The sequence below is a fragment of the Lissotriton helveticus genome, chromosome 5_1, assembly GCF_964261635.1.
Source record: "Lissotriton helveticus chromosome 5_1, aLisHel1.1, whole genome shotgun sequence".
Taxonomy (NCBI): domain Eukaryota; kingdom Metazoa; phylum Chordata; class Amphibia; order Caudata; family Salamandridae; genus Lissotriton; species Lissotriton helveticus.
Window position 1 is genome coordinate 1,349,897,403 of NC_136065.1, and position 16,269 is coordinate 1,349,913,671.

General features: G+C 44.0%; 1 protein-coding gene across 1 annotated transcript in view; it reads right to left on the bottom strand.

The window, feature by feature from the left end:
• The window catches only part of LEMD2 (LEM domain nuclear envelope protein 2), a 261,893-nt gene that overhangs the window by 195,742 nt on the left and 49,882 nt on the right, over window positions 1-16,269 (bottom strand). Inside the window, exon 2 of the mRNA XM_078644245.1 lies at window positions 14,626-14,666. Within this exon, the coding sequence (XP_078500371.1) occupies window positions 14,626-14,666 (41 nt within the window). The remainder of the gene's footprint in view (window positions 1-14,625; window positions 14,667-16,269) is intronic.

Genomic DNA, 16,269 nt, shown 5'->3' on the forward strand with positions numbered 1-16,269 from the left:
GAGCCATACTGAACAGGTGCAGTTATTCTCCAGTGATGGACACGAAGAAGTCACAGTTTAATTTAATTGACGCACCCCAATTTCAGCTTATCTTAGGTCTCTCACGGAACACAATCCAAAGATCAATTAGAGTTCTAGAACCATTGTGATGGATTCAGGGTATTGTAAGAAGCATTGCTTTGGGGAAAAAGAAAAGACCAGAGAGTGCAATCCTGCTCATGCCTTGTGTACAACTGGAGCTTTGATCTGTGTCACAGATTCGTAAGAGATACCATCCGAGTACGAAGACTTTGCAGATGTTTTTAACGAAACAGAGGCAGAACAATTGCCACCCCACCGGGTGTATGATTGTAAAATAGACTTGGAAACAGGTTCTAGTCTGCCTTGCAGTCGGGTTAACGCTCTAACAGACAAAGAAAATCATCATTTAAAAGAATATTTGGACAAGTACTTGGCAAATGGCTTTATCCGCCCATCCCAATCTCCGGTATCTTCGCCCCTTTTCTTTGTGCCTAAGAAGGAAGGAGATCTTAGAATCTGTATCGATTATCGTGCCATCAACAAGATCACTAAGAAAAATAGATATCCACTTCCTCTTATTTCCGTCCTATTGGATCAGGTAAAAGGAGCGCATATATATACCAAATTAGATCTCCGAGGAGCCTACCATCTTGTGAGGATACGTGAGGGGGATGAGTGGAAGACAGCCTTCAGAACAAGATTTGGGCTATTTGAATACCAAGTTATGCCATATGGGTTGTGCAATGCCCCGGCTGCCTTCCAGCATTTCATCAACGACGTTCCCAGCGAATATATCGATCAATGTAGGCAGATCACTTGTGTGGTTTTAAAGCACTATTTTCACCAGCAATAGGCTCAGTACATGGCAGGGCTAAAGGGGGGCTGTGTACTTATGTATCGAACCTCTTTAAATGAGAGAAAATAGAGATGTGGGTTTATAGGGGAATAGGGTGGGAAGTTATTTAAGTGCCTCAAATTGTAAAGCGCTCTGATATCCTTCGGGATCAAGTTCGCGCCATAGAAAACTTTATAAATAATTTTTTTTAAACAATTCACAGATATGACGTTTTTGACTATTGTGATAGTCAACATTTACAAATGTGCTTAACGCTAACAAAATGGTTCTGCTGAAGTTTTACATCACAGTAAAGAGGCTTTGATGACTAGCTTCTAGGCAAATCTCAAAGTGACACTAATTGGGACTATTAGCAGAACCAGGGGCATACATTTTGGAGAACACCCCGCCATTTTCAACAGTCAAAAACAATGGAATATAATTAAGAAAAGTGCTGGGAAATTGGTGAAAAAGTATAGAAATTGGTGTCCAGAGCCTCATAATGCAGCAACATCATGCCCGGGAATTACCGCAGTGTCGGTAATTATGGCTGTAGATTTCCGCATCAGTTTAAAGCAGGACTAGTAATGACCTGCTCAGAGGTTCTTTCCTGTGCAGTGCCGCTCTGCATACATAAACTCACAAAATAAAGTGCAGGAAACAATTCTGCAATATTTGCCATTGTAAATCGAAAAGCTTCACAAAAGTTAAACCTGCAGATACGTATTCTGGGAAGGGGTCACTTAAAGTGAAAATAATTTGCGGTGGTGGCATTTCTTTGCACCTGGGCGACTAGACCATAGTTTGCATACGCCTTGCTTTAATGGGTCACAGCCCCAGACCCTGCCAACTCATTCTACAGAGCTGCCTACTGTCATCCATTTCAGAAGGCAAAGCGTGGACCCCTCAGCACCCGGGTGGTATAGTGATGAAAAAGAACGTAATCAAGACAGCGAGCATGAAGAAAAAAAGATATCTCCAAAGGAAACAAATAATATTTGCTGATGGGAAAGAGGGTGCACATGGTTTTTAAACTAGATTAAAGCAACGGTCAGTAGCAATTCAGTGGTTAACCAGGTCCTTAAAAAATATTATTTTTCTTTCACAGAGTTAAAGGAGAGGATTTGGCCTAACGGCTAGAGCTGCCAATGTTGGAGCTAGGGAACCAGGTTCGAATCTCGGTGTCTGCTCAACATCCTGTGTTTCTGGTCAAATCACTTAATCTCCCAATGCCTACGAAAACAAACAATTTCCTTGCGTAGCATAACGTAACTTGCACTTCTGTAAGGTAATCCAATACCTCTGGTTTGTCCTATATAAAAATTTCAAAAAAGAATAAGGGAAGCATCAATACAAAGTGAAAGGCATGGTCTATTTTCTCACAAGATGTATTGTGGCATGTTTGAATGTGTGAGGGTAAATACAGACAAAGCACTTCAATAAATAAATAAAAACACGTTTGCAAACCAAAAGAGGGGCCGGTGGGGATGTATAAAGTGTATTTATCGGTTGAGGAAAATCAATAGCTCCAGTCAATCCATATGCAGATTAAAATAGATGATGTCCCTTTAAAACACTCGACTGTCCACTAGAACATTGAAGCAACTAAGACATTAAGCAAATTCATTCGAAAATTTGAAATAAACATGCCGTCACTGGAACGAGAGGCTCCACGCCGCAGCTGCAGCAACAAGTCCACTATATGTGTGGACAGGAAAGAGAGCACCGAAGTGGATGCCCGCTTTGGCCCGGGAAAACTACTGAGTGCACGCGAGCCTGAAAGCACTCAGGCAGGTGCCTCCTTGTGCCCAGGTGGTACTAGGACGTGCTCTCTTGCGGGGATCACGGCAAAAAGTACATCAGAGGATCTCCACAGCCAGGATGGCAGTGCACCGATACCACTGCACTAGGAAAGCGCTGCAGAAATGCTGGGAAAGCCAAATACAGAAAACTGCTACTTATTTCCCACGAGCTGTGGTGAAAAAAATTGTAAAAACCATTAATAAAAATTATTCCAGAAAAGCAGATGGGAACATACTTCAAAGATGGGAAATTGATAAGAAAAGCACAAGAAGAACCACAGATGAGGACTAGGAAACCGTATGCGCAAGAGGGGGGGGGGGGCGGAATATGAGCCAATTTTAAGACTTCTATTAAATACAATACATTTCCAAGTGCTGTGCAGGCGAAACCTAAAAAGTGATAGTTTTTAAACATTCCAGCCCTCTCTCCCTGACATTGCCATTGGTGAACTAAGGAGAAAGCCAAGTGCCACGTGTACTCCATTATATGTGGCTTAGATTCTTAGATGAAGCAAAATTATAATCAATTAAATCAAACACAAGAAATTTAAGTAATGCACACATTTTAAACTTTTTACATAATTTTATGAAACAGGGAACCAAGGATCCCGGGTTTTGAATTTCTTCATTGAACAGCTCAGCCACTAAAAGAGTATCTCTTTCTCTTGCCGGTTTCACGTCTGTTTTGGCTACAATTCCAGGGCGCACAAGGGTAGGTAGTAGACAGAAGCCACATGAAAGCTTGGTTTGCTTTGGGCTCGAGGTTCCAAGACGAGCCTGGTTCGAGCTTTCAGAGGCGAGTCCACACATAAGCATCATTGTGTCTTTTTTGTTTCTCTGTGTAGTTTAGGGTGTGTGTAGATGTGGGTAGCCCCCTCACGAATAATTACAGCCATACCCAACAGTGCTAACTGCCCTGATTATGAGGAAGTCGGGATTGGCTAAGGATGTTGAGGCAAGGCAATGTCCCCATTTTAATTGAAAACCATCATGGGTACCTTGGCAACAATTGTGCCAATAGGCAATTGAATTAATTGGTTTCCCAGTTTAACCCAAGGTCACTGGGAAAGAAAAGTAAATCCTGTATATCAAAATGTGCCTCCATCTGATGGGGTGCGATGAGGTGTCTTCAAGTTGGTAGGCTGAAGGAATCCAAGGTCTAAAACGCATATGCGACAATGTGGTGGGGAAAATCTCGGGGCCAGGCCTCGAGCGTTGAACAATGCGATAAGGAGTAGCCACAATTGTGTGGAATATGCCACTTGATCCTGGGACGATGATCATTTGGCAGTCCAGTATCAGAAGTGGGCATAGCAGCAACTGGTTGGAGAAGTCCATGCACCTGCCTGTAGGTTGGTGACCAGGTAACTGGACCTTGGTGGAGGGAAGCCTATGCTAAGGTTTAAACGATGCAGTTAAATATGTGTAAAACAGTCCGGTGTATCAGGAAACATTCTGCCCAGCTCATCTGCTAAATAAAGCATGACTAATAAATAATATGACAGTACTACATGTTCAAAATGTAATTTCCCAGGCAGCGTAACTTTAATTTTTCGTCAGGGATAGTCAAAACAACAAGGCAAGTCTATTGTGAATATCTTTTTTTTGGTTTGTTTGAAAAGCTTTATTGAATAAAAATAAACAACGTAAAACATCATTACATAGGTGAGTAATACCAAAGAAACCAAGGCATCTTGTAAAAAAAAAAAAAAAAAAAAAAAAAAAAAAAAAAAAAGAACAATTGCAAAACTAACCCCAATAAAGGGGAAAATACTATACCAATAAACAAAGCTTTTGTAGGTATTTTCATAAAGGGGGAGGAGAAGAGAAAAGAGGGGGAGGAGAAGAGAAAAGAGGGGGAGGAGAAGAGAAAAGAAAGGGAGGAAGGGGAAAAGTGGCAACCTAGAATATAAACTCAAAAACTAAAATTGGCAAATAATTTTAGGAAGAGGGAAGAGCAACAAACTGTTCAAGGAGTGTGTCTGGAGAGATAATCAGCTAAAGGTAACCATAGCAAATCTCTTTTGATTAATAAAGGTACAGTTGTAGCATAAGCACGATCAAGTCTGTGGTGATGACATATTAAATCCCACCAAGCATTATATTTTTGAAGTATCTTTCCAAATGGTAGTAATTATCTGAAATGAAATTGCTATGAAAAGGTCAATAAATGTACGAACATTACATTGAACATTCCATATGGGAGACAACCCGCCCAAAAAAACGTGGACAATCTCAAATGGAACATCATTAGATAGAATATTATTAAGTGTAGACCAAATACGAGACCAAAGTGTTTTGACCCTTGGGCAGTGAAAAAACATATGAAGAAGGTCACTATAATCATATGAGCAGGACCAACACTTTTTGGAAACCAATAATTTAAATTTACATAGGTCAGAAGGTGTATAAAAAAGCCTATTATAAAAGAAATAAAAAGTCTGTGTGGTACTAGCTGAGCGAGAAACTGTATGTATTTTGGACCAAATAGAAGCCCAGATTTGTGGGGGAAAAATCTTGGCCTAGATCCGATTCCCACAGAAGTTCCAATTTAGATTTAAGCCTCTCAACAGGGGAATGTGATAATATTTTGTAAATAGCTGAGGCTCTAGAGGGAATAGTAAAATCTGGCGGAGAAAAAAGGGGAGGAACATCAGAGGAAGAGGGTATTGTGAATATCTTGAAGTGAGAGTTTTTGCATTTGTAATGAATCATGGAAACATATCCACATTAGTATTTGTGTGCTAAGAACTGACTCACAGCATGTAATACCGCCCCCTGATCAGGAGCAGCTAGCATTTTCAGTCTCCTTCTCCCTATGAGCATATAAAAACTGAATAGAGGCAAGTGTGGATGTGCAATAGATTTTTGGTTATACAGATATTGGGCAAAGGCTTGAGGCCAAGCACCTTGCATACTTTAGCCACACAAGACGATCTTCATACCTTCCCCCCTCAACCCCTTGCCTTAGCCTCTCACGATATTAATGATGAAGGGCTCTTACATTGTAGTTTAGCAACCTCTCAGAGACTATCATCTAAATCTGTTCTATGGGCACTTTAGGCTTTGCACCGAGAAAAGTACTTGTATGTTAACAGGTCACTAAATGCCACACGATGGGTTGATGCCCGATTCCTAGTATTTGTTGCCAAGATTACCTTTGTCATGTGTAGAATTGATGCCCTCATCTGGATTTAACATCTACTTACTGCAAAAACTAATATAGTTTAGCAAGTGTCTACCACGAGATAGTTTTAATAGCATTCAAACCTCTGCAATATTTCTTGGGGACACCTACACTCAGTCCCAGTGGGGCCTCCGGATCCCTTTAAAATGCACCCTAAGAGTTTGTTTTGCCGGAGTGTGTGAAGACGGCCCCTTTGATGGAGCATGCTTCCTTGGGTGGGTGAAGCCTTGGTCCTGGTCTACTTTATCCGCACTTCCCCTTACCCCCTTCTTTTTTCAATGCACATTCGTGGGATTCTATTACCAATACATTTTTTGTGACTTCAGTTCAAGATGGCCAGTTATACTGAGGGAATCTGTTTCAGTTGGAAGGAATTTATTAGCGACTATAAGTATCACTCTAACACTGCATTAAACATGCATTACTTTAAGTTGAATTAATACTGATGGTGCTCTCTTTTTAATTAATTAACCACTGCTGGAGGGAACTAAACCCACTCAAATATACATAGGCTTATTCGTTAGCACACATGCCTTTATAGAATTGACCCAAGTGCAGTGCTGACAGCATCAATAAAACAATTTCAGGGTCAGGTCCATTAGCCTCAAAGTTATAAGCTGAAGAAAAATACATTGTATAAAAGGTACATCATAAATTCTACTATAAATTGGTGGCTATTTTAAAAGGAATGTGCATCCTTTCTGTTAACACTGAGACGTGATGGCTCACTACGATTCCTCAAATAATGGCCAATTGTTATTCATAGCTCAGCCCTCTTTATCATACACCGACAAAAAAATTAGACACAAGCACAGACCGTTCACTTTGCGGGTGCGAAGAGTTTAATCAGAACAATGCACACCACCTGAAGCAGTAAATAGAGGCTACCTTCGGAAGCCTTTATTCTGAAATTACAAGGCGAAATAAAAGTTGCCTTCTTACATTTTTGACATCTTTAAGGCGACATTGAACCAATAAACATGTTCACCCATCATATTAGGATGTCTCCACTCTCTGTCCTGAGAAGACCCCGCCTGATTTTCAATGATCACGTTGGATTGTTGGGGTTGGCATGTCGACGAATAGGTCTACCACTTTTTTGGGCTGTCCTTTTAATAAGAAACTTATAAGTGAACCAGCCTTAATCGATGTATAGTGGACAGACTGAAGATATAGGTTATAACAACTTGGCTATATCATCTTTATCTCACACCCACCTTAGTTCCACAAGCACCTTTAACACATTGTGCTCCGTGCACAGAGCACCCACTCTGTCCTGTTATTTCTGTAGTGAAAATATCTAGTCTGAGACAGCATACTTATTTCTACAAATGGAACTGCTTTTTTGTTTCCAAGTATATGTGCATTCCAGACCTTGGTTGGCTGAGAGGAGGATCTTCTGTGTAAGAACTCTCTAATAGGGAGATAATGTGAAAATTGATCAGACAGAACCATACTTTTAGTTGTATACCAATAGGGGTATGAAGAACATAGGGTAACCCGAAACATTACTGGGCTATCTTCAGGCACCGGGGCACAGAGAGAAGTGGGTGCAGTTCTACTTTCATCTGGACCTTCCAACCTTTTCTGTTCCCGAGTGTACGGGGGCATCTCTCCTGATCCTCGAGAAGCACTTATAGTTTCTCATACAAAGTAGAAGCACATCAAGCTTTCACCTTTTGCAAGACAGACAGCAGAGTAATCTATTCCTGCTTTTTAACAAGTTCAGTCATTTTCTGAGGAGATGTGGTGGAGCACCTTATTGTTGTGGTCATTAGTGCCAGCGTCTGGTAGCCACTGGGCCAATTCATAAACAATTCTTCACAGCCCACCCTGACCACTTTCTCAGTAGCTCCAGTATGCCTTACAGTATACTCTTCTTGAAAACCGTGCGTTGGAGTCTTTAAAAATGGTGGGGTTCTCTGATTACTATTCAGAGCTCTTGGACTCCACTCATAAATTGTCCAATGAAAATTTGGGAACACCAACTGTAAACTATCCCTAGCTGTTTCTAAGGTCTTTTCCGCACCTGTAGTCATTGATGGCACGGTCGCTGGCACCAGGGCAGCTTCACAAGAGACCCTGACACCACAGCAGTGATTGGTATAAATAGGTTGCTCGTTAGTTTCTCTGGAGGTCCACTGTTACCCCTTTTGCTGCCCTCTCCCACTATCACTTACCTCCCATTTTTCTTACCAGTGCTCCTACAGAAATCTAGGTCCCTTTGTACTTCCAAAAGGCCAGATGGGCATCATTAAACACATAACTTTAATGCCATACTGTTTATGTTTTTTAAAACAGTACGTGAAGTGTTGCTTTATGTACACTTTTTTGCATTCGAGTGGGGGTTTCTCACCAAATGCCTCCTTTAACATTGGTCAGTGGCAACGTAAACGTTCTGAATTAAAAAAAAAAAAAAAAACAGAAATTCACCAGTTAGCAGAGCTAACTACAACTTGCGCTTCTCCCATGCACTTTTTTTGTCCTCGCATATTAAATCACTCATGACATCACTCATGAAATCATCCATTGAGTGTGCTAGTTTATTTTATAGTTTACGTAGTGGCAGGTAACTACCATATTACTTTTCTACGTAATTTTGTGCAGGCTGTTTCCAGTTAATGGGTGTAAATGTGTACAAAACGCATGTGCTTCATATACATCATAAGTGTGTAGAGGTACTGAACACGTTATAAATATTTGTATAGACAAGTTACTCTGTGCGCAGATGATAGTTGAGGACTTGTGTGCAGTATGCTCCCCACAAGTTTTTTGGTTTGCAGAAAATGTTTCCAACAAGGCAAAGATTCTACGTAGTAATTACTGAGTATTGTAAGCAGCTTCCAGTTATTAGCCAGAATCGTCGTAGCATGACAATTTCTACATAAAAGATTGTGTGCACCAGGGACTAACCCATGTACATGTGCCTATTTAGTTTCAAAAGATGGGCTGTAAACCTTTAACCACAGCATGAAGGATGCAAGTAGTATGATCTTTAACACCTTTGGACATTTTAAGCAAATAGTGTCTATTTTGATTGTTTTAAATAGATACTTTTTTAATACTCTGTGTTGTATTTCTCACAAGAATTTCACGGTCTGCAAATAGTGTGACACACAGTAAGCTCTCGGCATAGACTAACCCTGGTATGGGGTTTGCCACGGGCCCCAGTTTTTTTTAGGTCTCGCTGGCGTTGCAGCGCGAAGCGCTGCCGCCAACGAGACTTCTAGTCGCCTTGCTCTCTCCCAAGGGAGACAGAGCTGTGCACAACCCGACTCAGGTCCGTGAACGCGCGGGAACGCCAACGTGCACGCTCAAGGCGTCACGCTCCTGTCCTCCCGCGTCTCTTCCGAGGCGCGCTCCAGTCCGACTTGCGGTGTGCGTGCTCCAGCGTTTCTATGGCGGGAGGTAGACTGCATGCGGTAAGAGGGGGGGCGGGGGGGTTTGCTTGTTTATTTTGTATTATAGAGATTCCCCCTAGGTTGTGGTTTCTCGAACTTGTTTTATCAAGTGTCCAATGAAACGCTTTCACTTTAATGGCTCTAATAAAGTTTTGGAAGAGCTGCTCTTCATGCGAACGTCCACTCCCTAGGCTGTAGTGGCCACCTCCTACCTCCTCCCTCCTCCCTCCTGCTAGTTTGTTACAGTCCATCTTCCTCCACCAAACCTGCCCCCCAGACCTTTAACACCGGGCTTTGTGGATGTGCGTGTGGGAGGAGAAGGTACTTAATGCCGGAAACCCTTCAATCCACCGCTCGGACCCCTGCAGCGGTCTCTGAATCCCTGTAATAGGATTATGGCGCTCTTGTTCCTCAGCCAACCCAGGCGAAGTGTTATCACCACTAGCAAACTCGAGAATCCTTGTGAGCCGTGTACACGTTTTCACACGTTGGCTGGGCTGCCCTTTTCTTGAACTCGTTTCTGATGAGTGCTAACTTCCAGATCACACAGTTCAGTGTTGCGGCGCTGTGAACTCTTGGGGTGCAGACAGTGGTAGGATGCACCGATTAACATGCAGCCGCCAGAGTCAGGCAACCGAGAAAGACAAGGGCGTGTGTGGACATCAGAATAAAAGAATGCAAGATAAGCCTCTGTCTGTGGACACACTTCTCCCGTGGGCGATTACAGTCGGGGAGGAGCACAGCCTGTTAGCACATATGTGTATGGAGTGGGTTACAATAACGAGGAAGCCGCACGCACTCTCACTTTCTCACTCTCTCTGGGCCTGCGGGGTGGGTTTCCCTTGCAAGTGTCCCTCCCCTGCTCCATTGTGCCATGGGGGTCCTGAACTCCGCTCCCGATCAGTAGAGGATGCGCATTGCATCATTGCCATGCAGGCGGTTTGTTTGCTAAGGCGGGCCGGTGCGGGTGCACACCATTGTGTAGAATAGATGATCTGTTTGCATCTCAGAGGTACAGGCTTCATTATCGCTATGTTTTTAGCCAGCCCTGAAGGTCGAGAGAGACTGAGATGATGGTTGAAAGTGAGACAGAACCGAGACAGGGCGACGGAACCCTGTGTGCAGTGCACTGGCGGGTACCTGCGCCCGGTTGCCTGAGGGTGTTGTGCAGTAACCAGTAAACTACTCCCTACCTGCCCTCTGTAATGAACAGGCAGGTTACTACACAGGTGTCCGTAGGTGTTAAGCAGTTACCTATATACTACCCCCTACCTGTTCTGTGTGCAGTGCACGGGCAGGTACCTATACTGGGATGTCCGTAGGTGTTGACCTGTAGCCAGTGAACTACCCTGTGAGCAGTGCACGGGTAGGTACTTGCACCGGGGTGTCCGTAGGTGTTGACCTGTAGCCAGTACATTACCCTGTGTGCAGTGCACGGGTAGGTACTTGCACCGGGGTGTCCATAGTTGTTGACCTGTAGTCAGTAAACTTCACTGTGTGCAGTGCATGGGTAGGTACTTGCACCGGGGTGTCCGTAGTAGTTGACCTGTAGCCAGTAAACTGCTCCCTAACTACCCTGTGTGCGTTGCCCGGGCAGGTTCCTGCACCGGGGTGTCTGTAGGTGTTGACCTGTAGCCAGTGAATGCCCCCTACCTGTCACCCCACTTCCCTGTGTGCAGTGCACGGACGGGTACCTTCCCCGGGGTGTCCGTAGGCCGTGAGCAGAAGCAATTAAATCGGCCCATCCCAGGCGTGTCTCTGCCCTGTTAAATATTGGTCTTCTTTGGACCCTGTTATGGAGTCCCAGAGCCGTCCAGGTTGGTGGGCTCAGGTTGTTTCAATCTGAGTCTTGGAGCCATTTAGTACAAGTGTCCTGAGCCGGCTTCTTACTGCGGAATCCTAAACTGAGCCCTTTAGCACTTGATCCTCAGGTTCATGAAGCTGAGCAGTTGCAAACTTAGTCTGGGAGGTGTTTCCGTGTTTTAAACATTGATGTATTTCAGATAGCGTTTTTTTGTGAATACGCATGTTATGCCGCACATGGGTTGTGTGGTAATTCCACAACTGCGGTAAACAGAGTGGCAACAGAATAGCTTTATTCCAGCGGTCCTGCCTTTCACCCTGCACTGCTGTTTAGTACGACAACCGCCTGGTTTATTGTCTGCATTAAGTGGGACAGTAACTGACTTGACTGGGCACTGCGTGGTTCTCTAAACAGGGACATGCTGCTGCCATAACACGGCCCGCACAGACTAGCGAGCGATGGGAGCAACTGAGCGTATAGAGGTGGCGCGCAACAGCAGCCGGCACGAAGAGAAATTGTTTCACTGTCACAGGCTTCGCAGTTACGGTCTTTGATGCGTTAAGCAAACATCAGCTTCGTTCAGGTTTTTTTCTTCTCTTCCAATAAGCTCATTAGTGGTAGCCTTAGCTTTTCTTTGTTACGGGCTAATAAATTGAGTGTGGCTCTGAGTGTGTGTGTGAGTGTGGCTCTGAGTGTGTGTGTGAGTGTGGCTCTGAGTGTGTGTGTGAGTGTGGCTCTGAGTGTGTGTGTGAGTGTGGCTCTGAGTGTGTGTGTGAGTGTGGCTCTGAGTGTGTGTGTGAGTGTGGCTCTGAGTGAGTGAGTGAGTGAGTGAGTGAGTGTGTGTGTGAGTGAGTGAGTGAGTGAGTGAGTGAGTGAGTGAGTGAGTGAGTGAGTGAGTGAGTGAGTGAGTGAGTGAGTGAGTGAGTGAGTGTGTGTGTGTGTGTGTGTGTGTGTGTGTGTGTGTGTGTGGCTCTGTGTGTGTGTGTAAATGCATTAGGTCTCGCATTTGCGAGAGATTAAGCTATTGTCATTGCAAATGGCAATGCCGTTTATCTGTTTTCATAACCAACACATAAATAAAAAGTTTGTCATTTACAATGCCAATAGCTCTAACTTTTGCAAAGGCGAGACCGTTGCATTGTAAATGCTTGTTATAAAGGGAGTTGGGCTATGTGGCCCCCACCTGAGCCTTATTAGGCCCAGGGGACCCCATCTCCAATGCTGTTTTCTTTTCATTATGGGGAGGGGGATACATGGTCTCCCTCCATGAGCCATAGTAGACCCTGAGGACCCCATCCCTCAGGGGTTTTTTTTACGATGGGGAGGGGGACCACGCATTCCCCCTGCCCAAACCTTATTATGCCCTGGGGACCCCATCTCCAGGGCCAATTTTTTATATTAAAGGCGAGGGGGTCATGTACCGCTCTCCCTGAGCTTTATTAGGCCCTCGGGCCATTTCTTGGTTTTTTTTTTCAAGTGAGAGGGCCCCATAGCTCCATTCCTCATCCACTTTAGGCCTTGGGGACCTTATCCCCAAGAAAGTGTTTTTGGGGAATTAAAAGGGTGAGGACCCAAATAGCCCCCTTCCTGAACCTTATAAGGCCCTGGGGACCCTATCCACCAGGGTCTTATATTTTTTTCTAATGAACCGGGGGGGGGGGGAAGGCTGCATGACCCCGTTCCCTGGCCTTATTAGGCCCTGAGGTGCAAACCTGCAGTGCATCCCTCATTCCATTGGAACTTTGTCACTGGCGCATTTTCCTGCACCACATTACTGTGACCGTGTTAAGGAGTCCGGTAGGCCAACCTGAATAAAGTTTAGTTATCACTTCCAAGCACCCCAGATCATGCAGTGCCCAAAGTCAACAAGCATCGGCAAAGCTAACAGGTTTCACCTATGCGAGACCTATTGGCGTTGTCAATAGTTTTTTTTAGACACAACACAGCAGCTAAGGCTGGTGTGCAACATGACTTACGGTATATAAAAATAAACCGCTATTGAGCAGCCAGGGTTCACCGCATCGTATCGCTTTATTTGTGTACTTTAAACCATATTGCATGGCAGCCCACTTCTGTTCAACGTCTTTAAAAACATTAACAAAGCCAATTAGCTCTGAGAGATTTTTTTTGGCTTTGTTAATGTGTTTTTTTCCCAGCAGGCCAGAGGGGGCACTTAAAAAAACAGACCATATATAAAACAAGCCACACAAGTGAGGTGCGGGGGAAGAGAGAGGGAGCAGCAAAATTGGAAAGCGGAGTGGGTGGGAAACGATCACAAGGGAGGTGTGGGGTGCGACAACAGAGCGGAAGGGAGGAGGTGAGAGAAAGCACCAATAATAGTCAGTGAGTGGAGGGCAGGGGTGGGGAAAGTAACAAAAGAGTTGGAGGAGGGCAGGACACGGAATGCAGAGGCATGCTCTCTTCTCGAGTGCACGTCCGCAAGTACAAAAAAAAAAAGGATCTGCAGGAGCCTGCATCCAGTGGAAGGACAATGGCTGGAGACAGGAAGCTGTACTTGGTCCATGCTCCACAGCAGACACTATGCTAAGGCCTGGAAGGGAGCAGGAAGGAGCAGCAGGTGCCAACCAATAACAAGCAAGGAAACTACAGTGACAAGGCAGCCAGCAAATGGTAAGTAACAGTGAGCTCTAATCCTCTTGTAAGGTTTATTTTTTTATGTTTAAGAGATTTCGCAAGATCTGGAGGCCATGCGAAAGCAAAACAAAAACCAAACACACAGCAGATTCTTACACATGTTATAGTTGCCACTACCTTATGTTGGGCTTTCCGAACCTCTTGTATTCAGTACGCTGCTAGCCACACATATTTGCATAGTTAATCGACCATCGAGAGAATAGTGTTCCTGATTAATAAACAGATTTTAAGTGATTTGGTTGGTGTTCCAGGACATATATAACTGAAAAGTGCATAAATTAAAGCCTTTAGAAATGTATTGCTTAAATGTCAGCATACAGCAATATTTTACACTCTAGCTGAAGAAGATGACTGAAACAGGCTATAGATGGTCTACCCAGTGTGGCTGGACCTGATTCACAAAATTTGTTCTGGAACAGTTTTAAGCCAGTTTGCTCTCTCTCAAAGTGCAGATGTAGGTATAGATGTTCACCAAGACACACTGTACGGTATGCCACTACTCCAGCCTTTTACAGTCACTGCAGCAACTCATGGTCTATAACACTGAAAAAACTTTAAAACAATTAGAGATGCCCATCACCACCCATCTCTAGCCCAAAGAAGGCAATTCATATTGAGCAGTGATGTTTTCTTCTACCATGAAGTGACCCGGAAAAAGGGTATGTGGGCTGATTTATTTTAATATACTTTGCAGGGCAGTGGACTGCGGTATTGCCACCAAAAAGTTTAGGCCCATCACTCACTGTCAAATTGGCCCAACATGTGCACTTTTTCCATGACATATTTTTATGATTAGATTTTTTTTTACCTAATTTTGCATAGCAGGTGCAGCTGTTAAAATATGATCATTTACATGTGGGGGAACAATTCATGCACAATCAAAAATCTGAAGCTACAGAAAATCTTGAAGGATAACTTACTGGATCCGTTCTTCCCTCACAGTCCATTGGCATCTGCTGCACTGTAAAAGACAAGGAGTCATCATAAGAAGGTAGATTTTGAAACATTAAGTGATGTTCAGTGATCCATCTTAACATTTCAGTCATCTGTATCTGAGCCCACGTCTCATCACCCATTCTGCCAAAAAGACCCTCTCTCAGGTGAACTCTCATGCGGAACCGATGCCAGCACTCAGTAGTGCCAACCCCATATGCCTCCCCCAATCCAGTCTCCTGTTTAATTGTTAAGCCACTAGTCCAGTCATCAAACCAACTGGTTTTCATCACCTCTTGTCAACCAATTTTTCCTATAACGGTATCTACCCACAGCACGTTAAACCTGTCCCGTCCATTCTAACGAAGTAGACTGAATCTCTCCTTCTTCTCCTTCAGACTGCAGTACCATATATGTCTAAAAGTGGGCCAGTGGGCCCTCTTTTAGTCACATATGGTACTGCACTTGCAGGGGAGCCTCGTTGCTCCCCTGGAGGACTTCATAAATACGGCTTAAGGTGACCAATGTTGTATGGTGGTGGTAGCATTCTTGGTATTCAGACCAATCTCTACACATCAAACATGCAACTTCGAAATGTTTGTGTAACTTAGCCCTCTTAACTACAGATAGAAGAGACATTTTGAATGGAACTGCATTCCAGAACTTACAACGCAATCCAGTACTGACTCTCTCTTCACCTTGCTGCTATTTTATCAACGCTTGTAGGCAGAAAGCATGCTTGAAGAAGTAATGGTGTTTGTACTGTAATATGGAATGGCATGACATTTACAATCCTACACTCCTGATTAAACCACATCCTTGTCATATACAAGACAAACAAGTTATTTACCTTTGCGAATACCCTTTCTGGCGAAAACTGCAGGTTCCCCATCTTGTGAATGTCTACACTAGCAAGACTGGATCCAACCAACTCTTTGCAATAGTTACTGCATGCTGGCAGGTGGCACCAAATGACCTTGGTTTTGACTGTCACAGCTCTGGACAGGACAATACACAGCTGCACATAGGCACCACCCCGTCAGTTTATTAATTGATATTTTCCACGCCCTCACACATGGAGCGGGACTGACACATTTGAGAATATTGACTGTGTATGACCCAACTTAAACTTTCCAGTGATGAATCCGCACTTTCTCAAAACAACCGTGCGCCATCAAAGGTATGTGCATGAGACAGGCTTTATGTCCCCAAAAAGCATGACATCCGATGAAAAGACTGTTGCTTACAGCCAAAGCAACACAATTCACAATGCCCAGACAGAATTTCAAAATATTCTTCGCAGCGTCCAAGCCATCCTGTACAGTTCGAGTGAAAGAGTACTGGAAATGGCAGGATGGGTAAAAGCTCAAGTGTTTATCTCTGAAATTATGAGTGTAGCAACCCACAGGGCACACCGTACGGATCAGTGGGGCCTGATGGTAAGGAAAAGTAAACCGGTACCATTTGAAAAGCTGCACATTGACTTCCTTGACGCCCACAATCAGCGGTGGAATTGAGGATAGCCCAGGAAACTTAGGGTGCACCGTCTCTAGAACAGTAACCAGATCTGAAGCGTACATCAAAGCTTAGGTGCCTTCATGCAGAGAGTTTGTTACTTCTACCTCGAGTGC